This window comes from Cyclopterus lumpus, chromosome 4 (genome assembly GCF_009769545.1).
Source record: "Cyclopterus lumpus isolate fCycLum1 chromosome 4, fCycLum1.pri, whole genome shotgun sequence".
NCBI lineage: Eukaryota > Metazoa > Chordata > Actinopteri > Perciformes > Cyclopteridae > Cyclopterus > Cyclopterus lumpus.
This window is the reverse complement of record NC_046969.1, coordinates 12,817,467-12,827,784: the sequence shown is the minus strand read 5'-3', so window position 1 is coordinate 12,827,784 and position 10,318 is coordinate 12,817,467. Positions and strand designations below refer to the sequence as shown.

The 10,318-nt window shown below is 42.1% G+C and overlaps 1 protein-coding gene across 3 annotated transcripts in view; it reads right to left on the bottom strand.

Moving 5' to 3' along the window:
- Positions 1 to 760: 760 nt before the first annotated feature.
- The window catches only part of fcho1 (FCH and mu domain containing endocytic adaptor 1), a 47,683-nt gene continuing 38,125 nt past the window's right edge, over positions 761 to 10,318 (bottom strand). For 2 of the 3 annotated variants that reach the window (XM_034530325.1, XM_034530326.1), the window contains 10 exons: positions 8,567 to 9,643; positions 6,822 to 6,928; positions 6,292 to 6,487; positions 5,720 to 5,834; positions 4,970 to 5,125; positions 4,753 to 4,885; positions 4,062 to 4,258; positions 3,110 to 3,174; positions 2,034 to 2,201; positions 761 to 1,334 (listed from right to left, as the gene is read on the bottom strand). In XM_034530325.1, the coding sequence (XP_034386216.1) occupies positions 1,306 to 1,334; positions 2,034 to 2,201; positions 3,110 to 3,174; positions 4,062 to 4,258; positions 4,753 to 4,885; positions 4,970 to 5,125; positions 5,720 to 5,834; positions 6,292 to 6,487; positions 6,822 to 6,928; positions 8,567 to 9,643 (2,243 nt within the window). In that variant the 3' untranslated portion in view covers positions 761 to 1,305. Of the gene's footprint in view, positions 1,335 to 2,033; positions 2,202 to 3,109; positions 3,175 to 4,061; positions 4,259 to 4,752; positions 4,886 to 4,969; positions 5,126 to 5,243; positions 5,504 to 5,719; positions 5,835 to 6,291; positions 6,488 to 6,821; positions 6,929 to 8,566; positions 9,644 to 10,318 lie in introns of those variants that run through there. The other variant, XM_034530327.1, reaches the window with a different exon arrangement.

Below are 10,318 nucleotides of genomic sequence, written 5' to 3'. Positions count from 1 at the left end.
CTCATGCTGTTACTCAGAGTAAAGTCTTATGTTCCGTTTAAAATAGAAAAATACAGTGTGTTATTTGGAGTTTGTCCATAATACATTTAAAATATATATATATATATATATCTCTTTGTATGATGTAGAAAGTGTGTGCTCAGTGGCCTTCGGCCTTTGCCTAATCTCTCCTCACACTGTACTTGGTTGGTCACATTGTATCAGAATATGCTTTGATGTGTAATTGATTAAACTGGTATGTGTTTTACATTTTTTTCAGTTAAATGTGTGAAATTCAATTATTATTGTAGCGTTACTGTGCCCGAGTACGCTATTCAACTTTCACAAAATACATTTTTTATTTATATGAATTATTCTGATTTGATTATCAGCTTTGTGTTGAAATTGGTTTGGTTGATTTATTCTCCCCAGATTTTGTTGTAGCGATGAGAATCCTTGAGCTTGAGTTATTTAAGGCTTTTTGTAACTTGTGCCTGTCACAGTAATCTGCCTTCAAGTGCTTTGGAGCAAAGAGTAATTTCTGTATGTACTTTGTAATGTTTTGTAAGGCTGTTTTAGATTTTTGGCGGAGGATTATTTTTTATTGAACTAGATTTGGTTCTTCTTACAAGTATACTGAACCCTTATTTTTGTGCATTTACAAACCTGTTTTTGACTACACTTTAACTATCCCGAGGACAGATTATGGTCTGTAATAAACTGCATAGTTCAGCTGTATTTTGTACTTGGTCACAATGTGTAATAAATTGGTGTAAACCAAAATGTTTAAGCACATTTATTTTTATTAAACATCAACATCACAAAACCTCCATTTGGAACAAACATATTTACAAACATTTATTTTTCTAAGGTTTGGTAGAACATTTTTCTCACACGTGACTCGTCTCGCCAGAGTTTCTACAGTATTTACATAATTTAAAAATCCTAGTTTCAATGGCAACTCGATTCCAGATAACTTTATTCACATGTTTTCCTTTCCTCTATAATTCCAGAAGGCTTCTGATATTAGCTCAGACTGCAGTCTCAGAACATACTGAACAGAGAGATTCAATAGAAAGTGTTCCTGCTGCTAAAGGCGGGACAACGTAGTGTACAACACACATTAAATTAGAGGAGGAGAAGAAGGAAAGGCGTGGTCCTAAAACAGCAGGACACTCAGAAGTAAGTGCACATTGTCCTTCAAGGCTGAGCGGTTAGTCTTTTATGTTCTTTCCACGAATCATCGCTCCTCCTCCTCCTCCTCCTCCTCCATGGAGGAAAAGGTGCAAAGTTCTCTGAAACTGCAGCGATGGTCCTTTACACGATTCACAAGGAGCAGCCGGCCATGTACTTCCCTAGAAAACAGAAAACGTTCACAAAAAGAAACTGACAGGATGGTACAAACCTTTCAGCAACCGTTAGTAAAACTGAATAACCAACATAGAACATTTACACACCTTTAACAAAGCTCAAAATTAACATTTTAAAATTCCCAAACTAATCCCATTACTAAATCTTTGATTCTCTTAATATTTGTATCAGATTTATTAGGAATCTGTCTCGTCTGTGGTAACCTCTCCGTTATGAAACCTCATGTTTCATATGGTTATAGGTTGGATTAACTAGTGTAAATGTAACTATTTGAATACCAAGGTTATTCTATCTATCAACTCGTCAAGTAACTACTGTCTTAAACAATTATTCTAGGGCTGCAACTAATGATTACTTTAATTGTCCATTATTTTCTCGATTAATGCTTAAAAGAATACAAAAATAAAGTCCTAATGAGTTTTTATGACATGCTACACTATGGCTTTTTTATTATGTTTATGTTTATTATGTTTTATGGCACATATTTTATGAAATACTTTACAATGATATTTTAAAAAAAAGTCATAGTACACTATTTCGTAGTATAATACGTAGTATAATAGTATAGTATGTTGGAAAAAGTCATATCATAGTGTAGTAGTTGATATCATGAGGTACACACGGAGATAAATACACATGCAGTCTACGAACGAAATAATCTCCTTTGCTTAGAAGTGGATCACCTGTGGCGAATCTCTTCTTGACCAGCGACATGCGGTAGCGGCTGCCCACCAGCTCCACGTCCACGCCCGACAGCGAAGCCCCGGAGCCCACGAACTGGACAGCCAGGCTGGGTGGAGGGCCGCGGGGGGCCTCCAGGCACTGCCAGCTGGCACACAGAGTCCCTGAGCCTGGGGGGACAGTTACAAGAGAAACATGAAGCATAAAGTTCCTGAATACAATTAATAAAGTATATCTACAGTTTAATAATAATAATTAACGCTTTGATTTTCAAGCATGGCCATTACTTTTCAGGGAAAGGGAGGAGTTATGGTGACCTTTCAGTGCTCCTAAATGGGAAAAGACTTCCTAGTATAAACATTTTAACATCCCATTCATCACTGACTATGAATAGATTCTTTTGTCTGTGTTCTCCAAGCCTGCAGCCTCACACAAAGGAAGTAAGGCAAATTATTAGATGAAAATAAAAGAATGAAATAAAAAAAAAGTGGGTGTCTGATAAATGCAGGTGAAGGAAAGACTTTCTCCATCTTAAACGAGAGCTTTGAAAGATTATTTTATACGGCGTCGCTCATCTGTGCACCATTAACTTTGTGAAATATGAGCAACAATCCATTTGACACAAAATAAAAGAGAACCATTTTATGCTCGTCTTTGTGTCGGTGGATGAGAGCAGCTGGCACGCTCAGATGCTAACGCTGCTGTTAAGAGGTAATGACACGCCTTCAGACTTCAGCTTTTTAGGGAGAGAAGGATGCGGAATCCAGAGATATTAATTACTCACTGCTTGTCTGACACAATGTGGAGATGTGAACCCGACAAGAAGGAAATGAAGTAGAAAATTATTCTGGCACTCATTTTAATGAGGCAAATATGAGAATCAGCCGGCAGCTTATGATCGACTCTAAAACAGGTTGTCACTTGAAGGATGCCGAGATGCGAACATGTGCATGTGCATGCGTCGGTTTCCCTCATTACATGTCATTTTTAGCTCCTTCGTATTAACCTTTCCTTGTTCTATAAGGGGTAAAAGAAATAAAAGCAAAAAGGGGTCAAAAGAGAGCAGCAGCGCTCTGACCTTTGCTGTGGTTGGTCGGGGAGAGGTTTGGAAGTTTCCACAGCAGCCGTCTTTCCTCCGCGTTCCTACAGAGGAAAATAAATAGAGTGAGGCCTCACCGGCTTCTCAGGCCACACCCCCTTCCTGGTCCGTCATAGTCGCCTTTACATTCGTGAACGACATGTTGCCAGTGACAATAAACGCTTACTGTTATTTTTAGACCAGTAACCAAAGATTATCTTTGTTAGCAATTAATCTGTTTAGAATATTTTGTGATTATTGCTTACTGTTAAAATGTTAGAAAATAGTGAAAAATGCTGAAAATATATTTTTGTTTGATTACATAATGACAAAAACACAGAACGCTCTCGGGCTGGAAGTATTGGTTCAGCTGGTCTGCCCCTTTGGTCGACTGTGCAATATCTCAACAACTATTGGATGGATTGTCATGAAATTTTGTTCAGACATTAATGGTCTCCAGAGGAAGAATCATATTGACTTTTGTGATCCTCTGACTTTTCCTCCATTAGGTTGACATTTGTCCTTGCCAACTTTTAGATCTATTGCCATGCAATTTGGTTCACACATTCATGTCCCCCTGAGGATTACTTGTAATAACTTTGATGATCTTCTATCTTTTCCTCCAACACCATCAAGTCGTTTTAATTTGTTCAATACTTTGATTGATATACTCTGACATATGATTTGATTATATCTTTGGGTTTTGGAGTGTTGGTCAAACAAAACAAGACATTTAATGTTGTCACCTTGAAGGGTATTTTTCAATTCTTTCTGACATTTTATGGAACAAACTATTAATTAACAGATTAATTGTTAATGAAAAATAAAATTGCGGATAAGTGTATAATATTAAAATACATACAACTGTGATAAGATAACAGGGCAGACCATTACACTGGTTAGAGGCAACTGACGGTTATCAGAAACGGCTCATTATCACATCATCACTCACCAGGAGGCGGGAGGCTGGCACTGCAGATCTGTGGCGGTGTGGTCGAGTGGCAGCAGCACCTGGACTCCGGCGAGCTGGGTGGAGGGCGCGGTGGCGGGGCAGCAGTGGTAGTCCAGGGACACCCGGCTCACCGTGCCGCTGCGCTGACACTCTGCAGACAGAAGGAGGGGAGCCCTCCCCGGGTCCTGAGACGACACCTGAGGAAACAACGGGTTAAAGAATTCCACAGCAGGTTTGGAGGCATCTGAAAGACGCACTTTATTTTACGAGCCCCTAATTTCTCAATGATTTCTTGATAATTGCCAGAAGGTTTTTGAGAACACTATGTATTATTTTAGGATGTAAAGTTTGATGACTGGTACTACGTTTACAGTACTTAAAATAGAGAAAGTGTTCAGGTAACACACTTATCAGTAGCGCAAGGCCCTCAAGTCAGAGCACAGAAGAAATGTGAAAAATAAATAATAAGTTTCTAATAATAAACAAATAGTGAATGAAGATTTACTTAAAGGGCGCTTTTTAAAAAAAAGGAAATTCCTGTTTCCCAGAAAATGTCATTGAATATGTATTAACTTTTAAGTAACACCTTTCAACACAGCGACATGCGACTATAATACGGACAAATTATATTAAAATGGCCCAAATATGCAGAAACAAATAGTAATGTAGAATACTCATTTTAAATCCTGACCTGGTACTTCAGCAGTGCGATGTTGTAGTAGGAGGCCTGAGGGTTGAGTTCAGCCTCTCTCTGCAGGTAGAGCTGCAGCGCCTGCATGTTGAACCAGAAGTCTCTGGTGTCCGGGTCACTCTGAGACGGATCACTGGAGAGACACAGAGGCAGGACGGTGAGGATTGCATCGCAGTTAAAAACACAGTTGTGACTCAACATGCTGACAGCAGCTGACCTGTAGAGCAGCTTTAGATTTGGCAGGAAGCGATCGATCCTTGAGATGTTGACCAGTCTGAAACTGAGCACGGGAACGTTGAGGTTGGCTGTGAAGATCCTGGTGATGCCAGCAGGGAAGGACATTGTCAGGTCTCCTGTGATCTTCACCAGACAGCTGCAGAAGGAAGGAAACACAAGTTAAAATTAATCCTGTTAACAAGCAAAAAAAAACAAAAAAAAACAATTTCTTTATTCCACATACTCTTCTTCCTTTTTACGCACAATGAAATTCAAAGTTATGCTAGTCATGGCTGATGTAGCCTCGAGCCGATAGAGCCGAAGAGCGGGCCTCAGAGGTCAGAGAGACACACTTCTTTCCAACTCCACACCACCAGATTAATTTCTATTCCAAACTTGAAAAGCTGGTCTTCAGACCCCACCAAAGCAATTAATGAGACTTCACACAGCTGCCTCTGGAGCGACAAAAGGCAGCTTTTTTCACACGAGCAGTAAAAACCCATTAGAGTCCGGGTGCAGCCGGGAGGGGCCGTTCCTGTAAAGCATGACAGGAACATCATGTCGTGGCATGTAGATTGCCGATCTGATAACTACTGGGTGTTCTTGTTCTACCTGAACAAATGATCTACATGTCATGATGTCATGTTCATGTAATTCTCCAATTACCCCCCCCCCCCCCCCTCTCTAAAACTCTGCAAGCCCTGTAAAATGTGTTTTTCTGTGATCTTGAAGAAAAAGGTTTCATACTGACCGGTTGTGTTGTCCACCTTTGAAGTAGGCATTGATATATTCTGTTATGGCTGCTGCCACCGGCCAGGCCTCTTGTGTGCTGAGCGAAATGGGACTGGGACCTCGCGACAGGTGCACTGCGGAGAACAAATGTGATCTTGTCGTTGTTATTATGGGTTTCACATGAATTGAGTCACCTTTAAAGGAATAGTTTGACATTTGGAAAATGCATACCCCTCTCATGTCTGTGTGGTAAATATGAAGCCATAGCCAGCAGCTGGTCATCTTAGCTTAGCATAACCACCAGAAACCGCTAGCCAGGCTCTGTCTGAAGGTAACTAAATCTACCTGCCAGCACAAGTAAAGCTCAATAATTAACACAATATATCGTGTTTGTTTAACTGTTAAATTAAATAGCTGTTTTCCATGTCTTCATCATATTTACTACACAGACACGAGTGAGCAAATGAGTGAATTTCCCAAACGATCCTTTTGTCTCTCTTGCTACTGAATGCTCCCTTCAACAGAAATCTTGCCACGTTTTTCAAACATCCGTACTGTAGAGACACTTATTATTCATGTGCTGAGGCTTACACTGTCTTTGCTGATGGTCCTGGTGCTGGTAAGGCAGAGGTGAGGCTTGTCCCGCTCTGGCGGGACTAGGTGCTCGGTTTTGACCCCCCCAGTCGTTGTCCCTGGCCTGAGGACCCCACTCACTGGGGCTGGAGGAGGAGGAAGAGGTGAGGGAAGGGCTGGGCTCCGGCAGCGGGGAGGAGCACAGAGACCGGGACTAAAACATAGGAATTAGCAATATTGGCTCAATTTTTTATATAGAAAACTTACTGACCTATTGGATCAGTGGCGACTGAGTAAGTTTACACAAATTTGGTCATATATCAATAATAATGTTGACATTTTAGAAATGTTAGAACTATCCAAAAGGGAATATTGATACAAAATGACAAGACTAAGTTCGATTGAAAATTTGTTTTCCTTTTCCATTCAGCTCTTCATATTGTCTGCAATACAACTGTGACAAGTTATGTCTATAATTTAGATGCTCATGGCGAACAAACATTTTAAGGAAATATGAGTTTATTAAAATAGCTGGGCTGTTAACTTACTCTCTCGCAGCCGCTGAGTCGTCCTGACGTCCTTTTGGCTCGGGTTGTTCTCGGAGGAGCAGCTGCAACCACGTCAGTTGTGTCCCGTCTGAAGTTGTGCTTGGACCCTGACAAACACATCAAAAAACTATGAAATCACACAGCGAGACAGATTATGAAAGACATCCTCTGAAATCAGACAGAAGTCGTTTTCAGAACAGCCGGAGACACGCTGAACAAGCTGCAATGCCAAATACAAGCTGGCACCAAACATAATCACACTTTATTTTAATTGGATCAAGTGAGGGATTTAGCTTCCTGTTGGTATCTGAATATTCTTCAGAGATTTTCCTCCTTGGTGAGAAAGAACACCTCCTAAGAGTGCGCCTCACTGGTATGATACGTTTAAGAGAGGGTGCGCAATGTATTTTAGAACAAACTTTGTCATATTCGTGGAAATTCTCATGACAACCCGACAGCAGTCAATAAATGAAAAGCATTCATTGTGTCTTCTGCTAGCTTGAGGCTGAGAGTACTAACTATAGCCATGTTTGTTGTTTACGTTCATTATGATCATTTTGGGAGATCGTCGTTGGGAGGCCTGAAGGGACGGGCTGGCAACACTTTCTCGCTGGATTTAGAGACTTTTGAAGCTGCTGTTCGCTGCATTCATTGGAAAAGAGTTGGCAGCGCTTTGTGTTTCGGTTGGATGCATTTATTTAATCTAGCGTGCTCCTGCTGCTTTTTCCAATGTTACCGACCCTAGTTTTAATCGAATGAGTCCACGACAGTGTTTGAGATTTCAGAGTCAGAGTACAGATGATTTGACAAATAAAGAGGGTTTAGCTGAATACGCCCTGAATGAATGACTGAGCAGGCAGGCCTGGAAGGATTAGGCTACGTATTGACTAATTAGAAAGGCTTCATTAGAAATCTGAATTAAAGTGCGGAACAGAAGCGGAACATGCTGCACTGTAAATTAAAATGTTTTTATTCATATAACCAGTCTGACAGTTCTGGGTAGATGGTTTGATTTACTAAAGCTGTAGATCTTAAATACTAAATATATCAGAATGTACATTATCAGATATTATGGCTGGTTCTATTACAGCCCCGTGAATTAGTAATGTAGTTATGTAAACAGCTAAAGCTCCAGATTTGAATGATTAATTGTGCCGCTCAACTCCTCGTACAGTCACTGGCCGTGTGTCTCCTCGACTACTGCAACCCTTCTGGCACGACTGCCAGCATACAAGCAAAGCCTCTTCAAGTGGTCCAAAATGTCACTCTACTTTTCATTTCTCTCCACTGGCTCCCTGTTGCTGCTCGCAGTTGGTCAAGTCATTAATTAACACCTATAAAGTGGCCACTAGCACAGCACCCACCGAGCTGGACTCCCTTATTCGGGTTTATACTTCTCGTTCAGTACGAATCTGCAAATGAACGACGACTCATCCAAACTCGTCTACTTGGATTGTACGTTGCTTTGGAAAGAGATAATGTAAAGATAGGATGCTACGACTCTTTTCAGATTAAGAGGTAGTTTCCTGTTGTGACACTGACTTAGATTATAGCTAAGAACCTAAGGTTTTCCTTTTATTTCATCATATTGTTAACTGGGTATCTCACTTTTGTATATACACACACACCTTATTTAAATGTATTAAATTATTTTATGAAAAAACTTTTTGTAACCTTGAAATGATACAAAGTTAAACTTGCTGTCAACATCAATAAAAAGATTCAAATTAAATTAAAATCAGTACCCTTGTGCGAACCAATACTGCATGATATCTGAGTGTTCAAATCCAGGCAGTCTTGATCCTTATCTGTGGAAAAACACAGATCCACCTGTGGTCCTGAATGCCTCGTGAGTGGAGGGGCGTTCCTGCGTGGCTCACTGTCTGATGATCGATGTTTCCTCCTCTCTCCACCTCCCTCTCCTTTCCCTCCTCCTTCCTGTGTTTTGGAGCTGCTCTGCCCTCCAGAGACACTTTCACTGAATGGGTTGTGGAAAGAGTTCCAGTGAATTAGCTCCTTCTTGTGCTGAGCTGAGGGCAAAGAGCTGGAGTTGGCATCGAGTAGCAGCCTATTGCTATTGGTAGAGCCGCCGCCACCACCGACGCTGCTGTGTGGGGGGATTAACCCAGCTGCTGCAGCCAGCGACGACTGGTGCGTTGGGCTGCCAATCATCGTGATTGCAAACGGGTCATCAGAAGTAACAGGAGGAGGGAGGCTCTGGTCTCTTTTCCGGTCTCTGTCTTTCCGGTTAGAGGAGGATGAAAAGGAGGAAGAGGTTGGTAGAGTCTTGGTGTCGGTGAGGGCGATGGAGAATGCGTCCGGTCGCCCATCCATCCGCCTGCTCTCCTGGGTTGGGCGAGGCGGTGGACGCGCCCAGGCGTCCGACAGGTTTAATGTCTCCTGGGTGACGGTCCTCTCAAACGCAGCGAGGAAGGGGTCCTCGGGGGGGATGTGTTTGCAGTTCCACACCGACGACTCCACCTCGGGCGGGGGGAGGGACTGGGAGAAAGCAGGAAACCGCATGGATGAATGGTCCACAACTGGGGGGACACGCGAGGGACGTGAGGAGGCGACGGACCAGACGCTGGCAGGGTCGTCCTGCAGGAGAGGACTCCGACCAGGGGAGGGGTCACGGAAAGCAGAGAGGAAAGGGTCCACAGGTCGTCCCAGTGTTTGCATCTGCTCTTTACTCTGTGACACAGGAGGCCAAGCCGCCCAACCCACCGGCTCAGGGGAGGGCCCAAGGGGCTGATGGGAAGGTGAGTCCAGGCCAGAGTCTTCGACGTTCTCCGGAGAGGAGGAGTCGGACGAGAAGGCAGCATCTGACACACGCACACCAAACACATTACAGGGGATCAATACAGTGCAGGACACCAGCCGGAAAACAAAGAACTCAGTAGTGAGATACAGTTTCAGTTTGGCCCAAATATATCACAACATTAGTTTCTGGATATTACATTTTGAAAAATGGGGGTCATATTATATTCGAGGATTAGACATTTAAATATCATGAAAGTACCAAAAAGCCTCAGAGACCTTTTTGTCAACCTCGCTCAGGCAGCTACAGCTGGTTGGATGTGTTGTGAAGCAGCCTCTGGTTCAGTTGGACACGTTACCTACCTGGAAACATCTGCCATCCCAATCTGTTTTAGTCATCTAAGGGAGGCTTGGAAATTGGTTCTGAGTTATCTGATGAGCTTTGGGATGATGGGATGGAGGATTAAAGACTTCCATTAATAAGAGACTACACTTTAAAAGACCTGATGGGATCATAGGACATATGTATACAAAGACTCATCTTTTCTGGGCTTGGTTATAGTTATTGAGAAAATAATTGATCCAGGCATGTGTACTTTGGGTTTTTCTGAACGCTTCCAAAAAAACTAGCAGGTTTCAATGGTTTTGTAAGTACTTTAAGTACTTCTCATCTGACTCATACTATACTTTTGGTACAATTTGGGGTCCATTTTTTTTTATATATCAGAGAGCAAATTCAC